At 37.4% G+C, this 15,857-nt stretch overlaps 1 protein-coding gene across 1 annotated transcript in view; it reads left to right on the top strand.

The window, feature by feature from the left end:
• Positions 1 to 15,857, top strand: part of abca4b (ATP-binding cassette, sub-family A (ABC1), member 4b) — a 35,831-nt gene that overhangs the window by 6,679 nt on the left and 13,295 nt on the right. Inside the window, exons 6-24 of the mRNA XM_041269671.1 lie at positions 1,343 to 1,540; positions 2,618 to 2,707; positions 4,283 to 4,523; positions 5,096 to 5,235; positions 6,586 to 6,702; positions 6,829 to 7,026; positions 8,073 to 8,278; positions 8,836 to 9,012; positions 9,425 to 9,647; positions 10,108 to 10,329; positions 10,494 to 10,698; positions 10,896 to 10,994; positions 11,086 to 11,292; positions 12,411 to 12,588; positions 13,163 to 13,294; positions 13,848 to 13,987; positions 14,300 to 14,437; positions 14,966 to 15,156; positions 15,358 to 15,475. Coding sequence (XP_041125605.1) covers positions 1,343 to 1,540; positions 2,618 to 2,707; positions 4,283 to 4,523; positions 5,096 to 5,235; positions 6,586 to 6,702; positions 6,829 to 7,026; positions 8,073 to 8,278; positions 8,836 to 9,012; positions 9,425 to 9,647; positions 10,108 to 10,329; positions 10,494 to 10,698; positions 10,896 to 10,994; positions 11,086 to 11,292; positions 12,411 to 12,588; positions 13,163 to 13,294; positions 13,848 to 13,987; positions 14,300 to 14,437; positions 14,966 to 15,156; positions 15,358 to 15,475 — 3,220 coding nt within the window. The remainder of the gene's footprint in view (positions 1 to 1,342; positions 1,541 to 2,617; positions 2,708 to 4,282; positions 4,524 to 5,095; positions 5,236 to 6,585; positions 6,703 to 6,828; positions 7,027 to 8,072; positions 8,279 to 8,835; positions 9,013 to 9,424; positions 9,648 to 10,107; positions 10,330 to 10,493; positions 10,699 to 10,895; positions 10,995 to 11,085; positions 11,293 to 12,410; positions 12,589 to 13,162; positions 13,295 to 13,847; positions 13,988 to 14,299; positions 14,438 to 14,965; positions 15,157 to 15,357; positions 15,476 to 15,857) is intronic.

Here is a 15,857-nt window from a genome sequence, read left to right as displayed (position 1 = left end):
TTACTGATATGATATCCATTGTAGGTCGCAGATTAGAGAAGCGATGGAGGATAACTGGGCTTTGTACTGACCTAGAGATTTGGAAGTCTCATGTAAAACAATATAAGGATACCTTGAATAAAACTAAAGTAACCTACTTTTCTAAATTGATTTTTAAAGGAAAAAATAGACCTGCTACTCTGTTTAGTATAAATGATAAATTGCTAAATCCAAAGTTGGTAACTATGCAAAATGTAAACACACTACACAGTGTAACAAATTACTGGATTTATGAGTGATACAATTAGTGCAATTCAAGGACAGTTATTACCTGCTGATTTAGCTCTATTACTGGTTATTTTAAATCTGGACAACTATTGGTTACATTCAAAATGGTTTCTAATGACGATATTGAGAAAGTCATCAAGAAGCTCCGTTCTACTTCATGCAGTTTAGACCCTTGGCCTATCTGGCTACTTAAGGAGTGTATGCCAGTCCTTGGTTCTGTCTTTACTAACATAGTGAATTCCTGTTTAATTTTAGTTGTGGTTCCCCAGATTTGAAACTGGAGCAGATGAGACCTCTTTAAGGAACAAGATCTCTCCCCTGAGGTGTTAGAAAACTACCATCCTGTTTCCAACACACCATTTTTGGCAAAAGTAATTGAAAAAATAGTTGCTGACCAACTTTATAACCATCTCAGCAGTAATGATTTGCTGGAAAGATTTTAATCCAGTTTTTGTTCCGGTCGTACTGAGATTGCTTTATTTAGAGTTTGCAATGATCTTCATATGGCTACAGACTCTGGAATTATTTCAATTCTTGTTTTGTTAGATCTTTCTGGAAAAGTTCTAAATTGGTTTGTTTCCTATCTCTCATCATTGTCAATTTATCTTACTGGGCAACTGTACCTCTGAAATAGGTACTATACAGTTTTGCGTTCTCGGGGGTCTGTTTTGGAGGCTTTGTTGTTAGGTGTATACATGTTACCTCTTGGAGACATTATTAGAAAATACAATCTTGACTTTCATTTTTATGCTGATAATACACAAACCTATGCATCATTTCCTACGCAGGCATATATGTCAATAAATACAAAGTGTGGGATGTGGGCTTGAATAGACTGCAAAGTAGTCAAAACTCTCTAAAGTACGGTAAATTAACTAAAAACCAAGTCCTGAAAATGTTTTTCTCCATTTTCCTAATTTATTTCGAGCCCATAGTTTAGTGCATGAGGCCATTGGTCTGATTTGCACAATCTAATGCAGGGTATGTGGATTCCACAATCATAGTATTTTATCATAACAGATTCCAGTGTTTGGAAAGTACTAAAACAAGCTCTCCTTTTCTTTTCAATCTTTAGTTTGCATTCGGGGTCCCTGACTTGACTCTGAAGGACATTGCCTGCAGCCAGACCCTGCTGGAGCGTTTCATCATCTTCACCAGCCGACGTGGAATGCATGCAGTGCGCAACGCCATGTGCGTCCTGAGTCAGCAGAGACTGCAGAAGATTGAGGACGTTCTCTATGCAAACATTGACTTCTTTAAGCTCTTTCACATTGTGAGTAAGAAGCTTTCAGTATTTTCAGCTATAACAATGAATCATTTTCTACTGAGGTTAATACCACCATTATGGCTTAATATCCTAGTTTACTCTGAGTAGCTGGAACTCGATGCCAAGCAACACTATTCTTAGTTAACTGGTTTCCTTCCGTTCAGTGAATGTACAGTAAAGTAGCTTAGTGTGCAATAGGTAATTCTGCACACGTGAGCAAAGTAGTACAATAGCATGGGAGCCATTGTTTCTTTGCTCTTTGAGCTAGCAAATCTTCTGCCTTTCAACATACTTGGAAAGTTTCCTCAGCCCCTCTGAACTATCCCAATGAAATCAAGCTCTGGAGTAACAGGAGTAGGCTGTTTTTTCCCTGCCATTCTGGGACAAGGAAAGCTTGGCCTATTTCTATAATGAGATTAGTGAAGACACACCTCCTGGATGAAGCTTTGCATAAAGACGATCGATGAACAGTTATGTTGGTCTGAATTAGAGGTTTCACACAGTTGCACAAATTCCCTGTTTCCAATTGACAGTGCCTTTTTTTTTTAAATCTCAGCCTGGGGGTTCCAGTCTTTTGGAGACTAATGGTCCACTCTGGCATATCAGCAGCATGTTTAAAGTTTTAAACAAGTCTGATCTATTAAGATACCATGGAATGTCAGAGGAAGGATGTCTTATTTTCGAGGTTGTTACCAAACAGTGTTTCCTGAACCTCTGCCCGTTGTATTATGAGCTCGCTAGCTTGAGTGTGGATAGCAAAGTCCATGCTTGAGGGGAAAGAAATTACTGGGAGGAATAAAAGCATCAAAATATCAATTCATCCCAAATAAAATGATGCTGATTTTCTTTCTCAGCTACACAATCGGTAGCTTCCAGACTGTTGTATTACTTTGCAATTAGTTTAAAGATTGGAATGTGTAATAGCATCTCTATATGCGATGTAAATATCCTGACACCCCAAACCAACATTAGTTAAATAAGAATACAGAATTACATATAATAAAATCAATGATCTGTATTTCGATCTTATTTGTACCATTGGTGTGTTGTACCATTAGCATATGAAATGTCTTATATTTTCAGCTTCCTTCAGTGTTGGATAATCACTCCTCTGGTGTGGACCTACGGTTCTGGGGCCAAGTATTGTCAAATGTTTTTGTTTTATTACAAGAGGTAAGACATTAGTGGAACCGATGTTGTGCAACAATAATTGAATTAAAGAGTATCCCAGTTACTCATGAAACATGTTGCTGATTTATGTTGAGCCAAAATACTCCAGCAGCATCCACACTTCCAAAAACATCTATTCATAAACCTAACCCTAACTTTAAACCACAAGTTTACCCCAGAATTTTAACTTAATAATAACCTTAAAGTCCCTGTCAAATTGCAAAATGTATTTTCATTCCCCCACTGGGTTAATTTAGATGATATTAATCATGTGAATGTTCCGGTGGCATTTAGGACAATATCTGTGGTACCATGGCTAGCATGACGCCTTTGCATTGCAATTCTTTATATAAGTTAACTGCTCAGTCAGAAGCTCAAACACACACCCTTCCACACCAACAGTAAAACCATTCCCGTAATCAAAACTACAAACACTATCATAAAATGCTACTGATCCATTGACATGCTCTGTCCCAATCACATTTAAAATGCCTGCAGCCATACTTTCATGTAAATCTAAGGAAATCCAGGCAGTGCTGTGTTTGAAGTGGTGTTGGTGGTTCAGTTGGAAGCAATTGACCCTGTGGCCCTAAACAACCAAAGCCCCATAATGGTTTTAGGGGGTACTTAGCTTTTGGGGAGTTGCTATTCTTCAGATGAGATGTTAAATGTGCATCACGTCTACTCTCCCATGAGCCCAAGGTAAGTTCTAGAAGAACACATTGGTAGTTAATTGCAGTGTCCTACCATATTTCAAACAGACCTAGAAGTCTGACCTAGCTAAAGTGTGCACTTTCAGTTCTCCACCCTGGTAGCAGGACATTTCAGAGAAAAATATTCTTATGGGTCAAATAGTATTATTTTTTATAATAGCCTCTGATTATATTTGCACTGATCTTGAAAATACCCAACAGTTCTGTTTAACCCATACTTGATCTTTCTAGTGAAATAGACTGTTGTGAGAGCTAGCTTGGAGGCCAGTGAATACACAACATGACTGCTACTCTCAATCAGTTGCCTGTTGCTCTGATGATCAGCGCCATTTAAGCAGAATTGAATTGTACATGCCATTGTAACCCATGTGTGCTGGAAACTAATAAAGAAGGGCAACGACCACAAGAAAAAGCTTGAGTTTTACTGGTAGACATCTTGCTCCACTGCCTACTGCCCTAGTTGTGATTAGGTCAACGACTTCAATCTTTGTTACCATACAGTACTTGTATGTTTTGCATGCATGGACTGCTGTACTAAATTTTATACATTATCTGGAATACAAATTGTTGTTATTATTATTATTATTATTATTATTATTATTATTATTATTATTATTATTATTATTATAGAGCTATGTTAACAGACAGCTTTCCAGGAAACAAAATACAAAGTCCATATAACCCTTTCCAGACATAACATCCAGTTATTGTAGTTCAATCTTTATTAAACTGATTATATCACAAATTCCACTACACTACTGATTTTAAACATTGAGCATAAAAAAATAAAATAAAATAAAATAATCGGTTGTGCTGATGGTATGTAATTGTGAGGATTGTTTTTTGTTTTATTGTGTTTCCACAGCTAATCAAGAGAAACAGTTTTAACGATCTGCTTCAGGTCCTATACCCACTTTTCCAAGATGGCGGCCCATCTTCCTTCACACAGCTGATGAACTCGGTCTCTAACCTGTTCTGTGGGTACCCCGAGGGAGAAGGCTCCAGAGTGTTCTCCTTCAACTGGTATGAGGACAATAATTACAAGGCTTTCCTGGGAATAGACGGCTCCAAGAAGCAGCCCAATTACGTCTATGACAAAACGACCAGTAAGTGTTTGATATTTTACACTCCTGTGAAAATGGACAGTTGCTTTATATTATTTTTCTCAAGCAGCACCAATCAAAGGTAAATAAATCAGTATCTTTCTGCAGTCTTTGCTCATTGAAGCACTTTGACAAACTGTTTTGTATGTAGTTTTACAGTTTATAGGTGTAATCAAAAAGCATCTAGCTATTAATGGGGGAAATGCTTACAAAGCTTGCCAGTATAAATACTGAATATAACCAGCACGATAAAGATAAAACTGACAATTTAAATGAATACCCTGAATCTAGAAAATGTAGAAAATAGTATTATCTACAATTAGCTTTTAAAGATGTACAATTGACTTGTAAAATACAGCAGGTAGAATACCTACATAAAAGCTAACGGTACTTTTCTAATTTTTAATGAATGAAACTCCTGCCAGAGCAATAATTAAAAGAGCACTGTGTGTGATTGCCAACACAGAGTATTACAATTTTACAACTGATTTTATAATTAATCTATAATTATATTTTTTTTTGGGAGAAGAACAATAGTTTTTTTTTTTTTTTTTTTTTTTTTAAACTTCCTGCAGGCCTATTCTGCAATTCACTGATCCAGAACCTAGAGTCTAACCCAATTACCAAAATAGCCTGGAATTCCATGAAACCCCTGCTGATGGGAAAGATCCTGTATGCTCCTGACTCTCCTGCTGTGCGGCAGATATTAAAAAATGTAAGGAAACGCACTTATCAGTGTTTGGTAAAGTCATGAGAATAATGCCAAGTAGAGATGGGTGAGTTTTGAGAAGTTTTAACTGTGGCAAGGAGGCTCAAAACTTCTCTGTTAGTCACATGTTAACATGTTACGCCACTATATATATATATATATATATATATATATATATATATATATATATATATATATATATATATATATATATATATATATATATATAGTTAACCAGTCACCAAGTCTAAACTAATCCCGGTCTCATTGAACTGAGTGGTATTTCAGCACTAAGTAAACACAAAACAATCCTAAAATAACCAATTAAAATGCCTTATACTGAAAAAAAAAGTGAATACACTTGGATAGTTTAGCTCTGCTGTTTTGAGAAGTTATCTTTCCTATACCGCTATAGTAGTTAACAGTTTTGAATATCATTATCTTTCTCTCATATAGGTCTGTGGTGTTGACAGACTATTTAAGACTACAGTGAGAAAAAGAACTTACTGCTTGATTTATTGGGCAGTTGAAAACCCCACTTCAAAAAACCTCTGTACTTGATAACTATCCGTGTGTGTGTGTGTGTGTGTGTGTGTGTTCTCTGTGTTTAATAGACAGATCAACTACAGAACACATATAACACAGTTATTGAAATAACTTTGGGAGTTTTCAACACCTTTTGTTTTGCATTTCCCTTCTAATTTAATCTATACAGCACAGTTTTCTCAGGGAAAGACTTCATACCCATGTCTGTTCCGATATATGAAGGACAGTTGCTTGTACCAGTGTAGGTCATGTAAAAATATAGATGTTTATTATACATATTTAAAAATATGAAAGTTTATGTTTCACATATCTCTTGTCTGGAGTTGCAACAGTAGTTCAAATGAGACCCTAACATGAAACGTAATTCTGCTTGAAAAAGAAACACTTATTTTGAAGTGGAACCAATTTATCTTATCAGTTGTTTTTTTGCTTTTTTTTTTTTTCCAAGGGTGTGTAGTTCACTCCTCCCTGGATCAGGAGGTCAGTGCTTTCTGGTGTAAGAGGGCACTGATGTATTGGTGTCTCACTGTAAAAACAATAATCTGCTTTTTTTAAGATACCCTGGGAAAAGGTATTAGCTTCAGTATTGCTGTCCTTGACAAAGGTTGCCATTCGCAAAGAACACAGAGATGTTTAAAATGGTCCTAAATGGAAATATCTGCCATTTTTATCCTTCCGCACAGTAAAGTTTAAACTACTCTGTAACCATAATCATATTCTTAAATTCGTACTTTCACTCTGTGTTATGTATGAGTAAGATAACAGACAATGAAAGAATAAGCTATGGTTGTGTTTATATCTTCCACACAGGCTAACACCACCTTTGAGGAGCTGGAGAGACTGAGGAACATGGGGCTGGCCTGGGAAGAAGTGGGTCCTCAAGTGTGGAACTTCTTTCAGAGCAGTGTACAAATGAATATGATCCGAGTAAGTCTTTATTTAAAATAAGCCTCCTTCCTGCTATTCAACTGATTCTGATAATAAGACATTGTGATATAACTGAACGTAGATTTAAATCTGCTGTAACAAATGCCTTTTATTTTTCCTCTTCAGGATACAATTAAAAACCCTACAGTGACCGGTTTCATTGACAGACATCTTGAAGATACAGAATTTTCATCCAAAGATATTCTTAACTTTCTCTACAATGGACCCCCGAGCAGTCGACCAGAAGACATGCTGGACTTTGATTGGAGAAACATCTTTAATGTGACTGACCAGGTCATCCGCCTCTTTAACCAATACGCAGAGGTAAGGGGGTCCAAGGTAGATTCACTCCAGCTTTTCGTTCAAACTCATGCATGAGAAGGTCTGGAAATTGATTCCAATAAAACTCCTTAAAAATGTACATTTACTTGAGGAATTCAATTAGTCTAGCCCTCATGTCTTGTTCATTAGCACCTATCTTTCTCTGTAACCTTTGTTTCTAAATCTCCCTAAGCAGACCTTCCCACCCCTATTATACATGGTCATTGTCAGAAACAAAAATAAATAAATAAATACATAAATGTTATTTTGTCTGGCTGCTTCAAAGTTTGTACTTATTGTTTTGGTTGAAAAACACAGGAAATTCCTGCTAGTGACATACAAATGTCTATACTTTGGTGCTGTGATCTGTAATGTTTACACACGCCCCATCAAAGGTCAGCAAACTGGAAATCAACAGTCTAAATAAATCCTCCCATAAGGCTGTTACTAATTGCATTTTAATTTGTTTTAGGTACTGGTTTAGTACAATTTGTTCCTGCACCTATTTTGTATATGAGTTTTTCATTCAATATATTGATTACAAAAAGCATATTCCCTAGATAACATTATTTACCCTAATAGGTTACTCATGGATGATTAAAGTATCAATCAAAGCGACCACTCTGGTAATTCTCTGGTATGCTCACATGCTGTCAAGTCTGTTTTTAGTCAATCATCATTTGAATGTTTCAAGATTCCCAATTTGGCTAACCTGGGCACATTATTAGAATCATAAATAGCAACTGTCCCATAAAGAACACAAAACATGTTTTTCATTTGGATATTTTCACAGCACTGGCAGTTTAGTTAAAAGGGTTTTCTATTTAGACTAATTCAAAGGTGGATAACTGGAAGTTGAAAATATACAAACCTAGTGTTTAAATGTAGAATACCTATGCGGTGTAAATTTGGCAAGACGAATATTGTTTTATTTAATTGAGTAATGTGGATATCCTTTTATTACATTTTGAATAATCATATATTTCACAACTTTAGCTGGGAACAATCCACACCTCCAAAGCGTAACCTTCTTTTTTCACTGCCTCCAGTGTCTGAATCTGGATAAGTTTGTAGGCCATTCTGACGAAGTCCAGTTGACCCACCAAGCTCTATATCTCCTACAAGAAAACAAGTTTTGGGCTGGAATTGTCTTCCTTGACATGTTCCCTTGGACCAACAAGCTGCCAACGCATGTAAAATTCAAGATCCGCATGGACATTGATGTTGTGGAGCGAACCAATAAAATCAAAGACAGGTAAAAATTGGCTTGCCTTTATCCATTCAGATTCAAGCACACAAAGACAATGACAAGACCTAGAACACTCAAGTAAGCCAGAAATAAATGTTTGGGTATTTTTGAGTACTACTGTATGTAATTTCAAGCACTGGCAAAAGTATGCAGGTTTAGTGTGGAAAATAAAAAAAAAATTTAAAATATCAACAGCATAGAATGAAAGCAACAGAGTATCCTACAAACCCAAACCCCTTATAGACATTAAATACAAACAACAAGTGGAATACAAGTGAACCCCACCCCCAACAACCCATTTTAAAGAATATGGCCCTAGTTGGTTTTAATATAGGTTATTATTATAAAGACATTTTCTAAATAATGTAACTCTTTTCACACACTCCTAATATTAGGAAAGCAGATGTGTTTCAGCATTTTAGCAGGCAGGCACTGATCCAGGGTTCCTCCCATTCCATCTGCCTGTGCTGTGGAGTCCAGCTTGAGTGGAATCCCCCTCTGCTGTAGTGAGATGATAACAACTTTTGCCATTGTCTCAGTTCCTATTGCTGTTTCCTCACCAGATACTGGGACCCTGGCCCAAGGGCAGATCCCCTGGATGACCTGCGCTACATCTGGGGAGGGTTTGCATACCTCCAGGACATAATTGAACATGGCATTATCAGGAGTCACACGAATAAGGACGTGCCGCTGGGGCTCTATTTACAGCAAATGCCATATCCATGCTATGTAGATGACCTGTAAGTGAAAAGGGAGACCTTTATTGATTTGTGTTTGCATTAATTTATACACTTCTAGTGTCAACCCTTCCACCAGTATTTCTAGACCTAAATAAAACATGTGAGAGAAAGTACCAGGGAGTTCCAGTTACTTACTGTACTGTAATAGGACTGAGGCCCTGCATTATGATAATGTGTACAAGTTAATGCTACTAACTGTTATTCATTCCTTAATTCAAATCACAGCGGTCTGACAAATAACATTATTTTACTTTAAAACATTTCTTTTGAACCCACTTAATTGTGTTCTTCCAACATCAACATATCTATAAATATGATACTACTACTACTACTACTACTACTAATAATAATAATAATAATAATAATAAATAATAATAATAATAATAATAATAATAATAACCTTCTTTCGTAGCTTCATGCTGACACTCAACCGATGCTTCCCCATGTTTATGGTGCTGGCCTGGATCTACTCTGTCTCCATGATCGTCAAGAGCATCGTGTTGGAGAAGGAGTTGCGCCTCAAGGAAACACTAAAGGTCATGGGCGTCTCTAATGGTGTGATCTGGTACACCTGGTTCATCGACAGCTTCCTAATGATGGCCACCAGCACAGGCATCCTGACCTTTGTCATCATGGTAGGAGAAGTATTCGTGTGATTAACATCTGTGTGTACACAGAATAGCAAGTACTGGTTCACTCTAGCAAAAACAATGAGTAGAACTGATGTGTAGATCTGGACATAAACTTGTGACCCTTCCAAGCACCTATAATAACAATCGGTCCGAGTTAAGAGTTTACCTGCGGTTAATAGTGACATCTAGTGGAGGTGTACCTGTTGTATCAATTTTTTTTTTTTTTAAATAACTGATATGTCCTGTTGTTAAAATAATAATAATTTGAAATATGATTTTTAAGGTTCATCTCCAACTGTTTACTAATTGTAGTTAAATAATGCAGTACGTTATCTCGCGGTCTTGTTCTCATTTCTATTACAAATCCTGACTGGCAGAAAAAGACTTTATTCAGACAATTTCCTCAGCTGGGAAGAATGTTTTGTGTCCTTGTCATCTATTAACATTGCTCTGTCTGTTTTAGGAAGGGAATGTACTGCACTACAGCAATCCTGCCATCGTTTTCCTGTTCTTGCTGACGTTCACCGTGGCAACCATAATGCAGTGTTTCTTGATGAGTGTCTTCTTCAATAAGGCCAACCTGGCAGCGGCCTGCAGCGGCATCATCTACTTCACCCTTTACCTGCCACACATCCTGTGCTTTGCCTGGCAGGACCGCATCACCAAGAACATGAAGATATTGGTGGTACACACCCCTTACCTGCTTATCTTTTTTATTTGATAAATACAATTCACTACAGAAACAGTCGAGGGGGGGAACTATAAGGCTATAAAAAAACATCAACATCCCTAACAGTGCATATGCATGTTTTTGAAGTTATGAATTTTGCTATTGTCATTGTTTTTCAGAGTTTGCTGTCTCCAGTTGCATTTGGCTTCGGTACAGAATATTTATCCCGCTATGAAGAGCAGGGTCTTGGGCTGCAGTGGGACAATATCTGCACCAGTCCATTAGAGGGCGACGACTTCAATTTCTTCTGCTCCATCAGGATGATGGTTTTTGATGCTTTTTTTTATGGTGCCTTGGCATGGTACCTTGATAATGTGTTCCCAGGTATGGTCAATGCATTGCATGTCATGTAATATTTGTACATGGTTATTCCTGATGTGTGAATTAATTTGTCTGAAGCAAAGTTGTCCAATTATTTGCCCTCAATTAAGTTGTAAGTAAAGTATAAAGATAGGCCAAATAGACTTCTTAGTCTGGATCATGGAAGACCTTCTCAGCTCCTTCACGTTATCTTTCCTCAGGTCAGTATGGTATAGCACGGCCTTGGTATTTTCCACTCCAGCATTCATACTGGGCAGGACCTGAGCCCTCTCTGCCTGAGAAACCAGCCCCCACAGAAGGTAAGTTGATAGGGCATCTCTTTCCTGTAATACTATTTTTTTTCTCATAGCCTTTTCCAATTATTTTAAATTTCATATTTTTCTTTGAAAGATAAAGGAGAGATCAAGGATGGAAAAGAGGAAGAGAAGAGCCAGAAGTCTTCAGAGAAGCCGGTGACTGAGAACAAAACCGAGAGCAAAGAGCCTGAGAAGAAACCATGCAAACACAAAGAGAAGCAGGAAAAGGAAGAGAAGGAGAAGGAAGAGATGCTAAAGAAAGAAGCTGAGGCAGAGAAAAAGGAGGCTGAAACTATTCTAGGTAACCTGGCTAAAAACCAATAGACAACATTAACAGGTTGGCAGTCAGTGAATTCATGGTAAATTATTGTTCATATTTTTAATCAAGGTGCTTTGGGTGTTAGTCCAAATTGCCTCGCTGTAGTAAAGATTGGAGCCAAAGATCTCCTGTTTTTTTTTTTTTTTTTTGTGCTCCTGTTCCCATTCCACGTTTAACAAATGAAAGAAAATGTCCTTGACTTTGTTTGCTGAGCTACACATGCTCCCCCCAGGCCTAGAATAAAAACATGAAAGTTGAACTTTGGTTAATATTTAATGTACAAGCCAGTTACAATAAAATGCATTCCTTTCTTCTGATTCAATTTTTCTTTAAGTGTATTACAACCTCTTTCTCTCCCATGCTGTTCCAAGTATCCCTAGTCACTGTTTCATACTTGCCAACATTTGGAAATTGTTTAGTGGAATGCCCGGGGAGGACGACAGGCAAGCAAGCACTCATTATCACAAAAGTAATAGACTTACTATGCCTATTCCCCTGAATAAATACACTGTTTTTAATATAATCACTGTTAAATGAGCACTCTCTTTTTTTTGTTGCTTTCATAGCTGCCATTTTCATTTGCTGAACCAGACTTTATTTAATAAATATCTCAAAACCTTTAATCATTAGCTCCCACATTTGACTCAAAATCATACAGAGAAAATCATATTGCAGGAGCAGTGAGGAAACAATACCGTTTGGCAACATGACTGGATATGATTATGTTAATAAACTGAGATCTGGTCATGTGAACACAATCCCTGCCAGGCAGTGCAGTGCACAAGGGTCAAAGAGAATCCCCTAGACTAGCTGAGAAGAATTTCCAGGATAATATCGGGATTTTCTTCCTGTGTATTGGGACGTGAGACATTTGCTAGGAAATCGGGATTGTCTCGTCCATATAGGGAATGTTTGCTGTGTTTTTTTTTTTTTTTTGAACCCACACCCACAAAAGTAATGTTATGCAATAAGGGTGAACAAGAATCCATCTTAGCAACTGGGTTAGCACCACACATCAGTTGATGGATAAAAAAAAAATCATTCAGACACATAAAAGACTAGGCTGTCTTGGTCTATCTGATCTCTTGTGTGCTTCACAGGTAACCCTTTCCTTGAGGCTGAGCCAGCAGGCCTGGTGGTTGGTGTGGTGGTCCAGAACCTGGTGAAGGCTTTTGATGGCTGCAGCAGACCTGCGGTGGACGGGCTGAACATAACCTTCTACGAAGGGCAGATCACTTCTTTCCTGGGACACAATGGAGCTGGAAAAACAACAACCATGTCAGTTCAAATATGTTTTTTTTTTTTTTTTTTTTTTTAATTATTAAATTATTTGTATATTGTTTGGAGACTTTGACTGCCAAAACAAAACAAAAAAAAAAAAAAAAAAACCTTACCATTTACATTGAGTTTCTGCTTCTTATTACAATATGGGTTGTCTAATGTGGTTTATTATTTCTCAATAGAGGGACTGGCTAGGTTACTGATTGTTAAGCAGCAATAAACATTTACTCTTGTAATAGGCAGAATGCATAGTTCATTTACACACTCCATGACACGTGCAGTCAAAGTAAACACATACATTGTGTTGCTTGCAGACAGTTTCACTTTTAAAGGCTTGGTTCTGTCTGGGTTGTTTATCACTTTTATTTGTGAATTAATGATTACAACACAAACACACAGAGTCAGCACCCTGTGATAATGCACAAAAACACTTAATGATGGGGACCAGTGAAAAGTTTACTTCGTATGCTACGCTCCATGTATTAAGACATGTATGTTTCCCTGAATCTCCTTTGACAATAAGAACCATATAGTTGAATGTTTTGTGGTTTAATACATTGCTGTTGTTTAGGTCGGTCCTCACTGGTTTGTACCCTCCAACCTCTGGCACTGCCATCATCAAAGGGAAGGACATCCGGACCGACATTGACACCATTCGACAGTCATTGGGCATGTGCCCACAGCACAACATCCTCTTCCACCAGTATGTACTGGTTAAGGGTTAATGGACGCCGTTCTCGATTACACATGTACTGATGTGATGTAGTGACGTTTCAATAGGACATTGATAGCTGAAACAGGAAAAAAAATTAACACTACAGTTCTGTTTATGGCACTGAAAATTGTTTGTGGTGTCCACTGGCATTCTGTAAACTTTTTTATTATTAAATATTATTGAATACAAGGCAATTAACATAGTACTAAAATTCCTAGGCTAGAATAATACAAGCTATTAATACAGCATACTGTAATACACAATGCTATATTATAGTGACACTACTAAGTGTTACATTTAGACCTGACACGCATTGATCCCTTTCTAAGTTGGTAACCTGAATACATCAACAGCACCCTTAAATTTAATAAACTCTAAAGGGAAAAATAATATTAACTTTAGGTGTTAGAAGCAAGTGTCCGCAGCCTATTTTCCTAAATGACCATAACAATTGAAAACAGATTTAGTGTTAGGTGCACTTTGTTTTATATAACACATGTAGCTGCTAAATATAGTTGGCTGTTTTATTATTTTTCCACAGCCTAACAGTAGCTGAACACATTCTGTTTTATGCCCAACTGAAAGGGAAGCCGAAGGCAGAAGCTGAGAAGGAGGTGGAGGAAATGTTAGAAGACATTGGCCTCCCTCACAAGCAGAATGAAGAGGCACAGAACCTGTCAGGTATAGTACTCAGCTCCTCGCTGAACTGATTACCACTTAGCTTTCCTCTCAGACAAAGATGAGCCCCACAAATGCAGTTCATATAGGTTAAATATCATTCGGCGCTTCAAAGAACCCTAAAAGCTCTTAAGTTTTGGGGATTACATTGATTTTAGTGACACAGTAAAACTTCCTACTATTTTTTTGATATAAAATCTTTCAATTGTTGTAAAATTTGGTTAAGTAATTCTGTTTAGTGTTTAATTATCATTTAATTGTTTGTGTTTACTTGTGTTTACTTGTGTTTTTTTTTAATGTACTGCCATTTGTCAGGTGGCATGCAGAGGAAGTTATCTGTAGCCATGGCCTTTGTCGGAGGAGCAAAGGTGGTCATTTTGGACGAACCCACTTCTGGAGTAGATCCTTATTCAAGGAGATCCATCTGGGATCTGCTACTCAAGTACCGCTCAGGTAAAATGCATAGCTCAGCAGCTACCTCTAGTGGCAAATTAAATACAAATATTGAGCACAAAAATAAGTGGTGGTATTTGGCAAGTATAGGGCCCTATTCTCAAAATGTTTGGGCGATTTTATTGTTTTTAAAGCCCATACTGATTCATTTAATGAAGCTTGTAGTTCATTAAACCCTTTTCCAACTGTTTAGAGAGGGTGTATTTATTTTTCAAAGCACTGTTAAACCTAAAAAAATGTTTATAAACACCCTTCAAAAAAGTCCTTAAAAAGTCCTATAGATTTGTGAATTGGCCCTACAATGTAGTATCAGTTTCCCAATTCCCTCATTATTGAATTAGAAAAGTATACATGAATAAAGGTTAATAATGTAGTTGGCCTTAAAATTCCCCCCTACAAATGTTGCAAATGGAAACTATCATTAAAAAGGCTTTCGGAGTGCAACATTTCCAGTCATCTGTGTGTTTGTCATGTAGAGGTAACCGCATGGCCTTGGTAATGGTCTCCAAACCCAAACCTTGTCACCAGGCAGGACCATCATCCTGTCCACACACCACATGGATGAGGCTGACCTCCTTGGGGACCGGGTGGCCATCATCTCCAAGGGGAAGCTGCTCTGCTGCGGCTCCCCCCTGTTCCTCAAGAACTGCTTCGGCATCGGCTTCTACCTCACCCTGGTGCGCAGGATGAGATGCGTCAAGCAAGACAAGAAGAAGGAGGTCTTTACAACTATTTACAGTTTCTTCATCCGCATGTTATACCATACATAGCTTTGGATGGCATACAGTAGCAATACTAAAAGGAAATGCATGTAGACAAAATGTTTCAACGAGAAGTCGTTATGCTGTTCCTTTGTGTTACTTTATTCCGCTTTCTCAGCATTATCATTTTCCCTTTCTTATTTCTCTCAACTAACTTAGAGTGAATGTGGCTGTAAAGCGGATTGCTCATGCTCGTGCTCTACTTGTACCAAATTCAAGGAAGAATGTCATACCCAGACCCAGACCCAAACCCACACCTTCGAACAGGAGATGGATGGTAATACGCTGTCTAATCAATCAACCATTACTTATATATATATATATATATATATATATATATATATATATATATATATATATATATATATATTATATTTATAATTGACCCCGAGATTTGACCCTAAGCTCTAAACTTAAGCCTAACTTAAACTGATAGTTGACTTCAAAGATGCCTCATAATAAACTTTCCTGTGGCATGTTCAATAATTGTGACACAGGGAAAAGTTTGGATTCCATGAACATTATAATGATAAAACAGTTACAATTATAAAACAGATAACATAACCCTCATCCATGTTTTTGTCCTGTCCTAATTTAGCTCGCTTCTGCACCCATGTTTTTGAGACCCTCTCCCAAGTCATTCAGCACCCTATTGATCC

Source organism: Polyodon spathula, chromosome 14, assembly GCF_017654505.1.
Source record: "Polyodon spathula isolate WHYD16114869_AA chromosome 14, ASM1765450v1, whole genome shotgun sequence".
Taxonomy (NCBI): Eukaryota; Metazoa; Chordata; class Actinopteri; order Acipenseriformes; family Polyodontidae; genus Polyodon; species Polyodon spathula.
The sequence above is the reverse complement of the archived record's forward strand: the minus strand, read 5'-3'. Positions and strand labels throughout refer to the sequence as shown.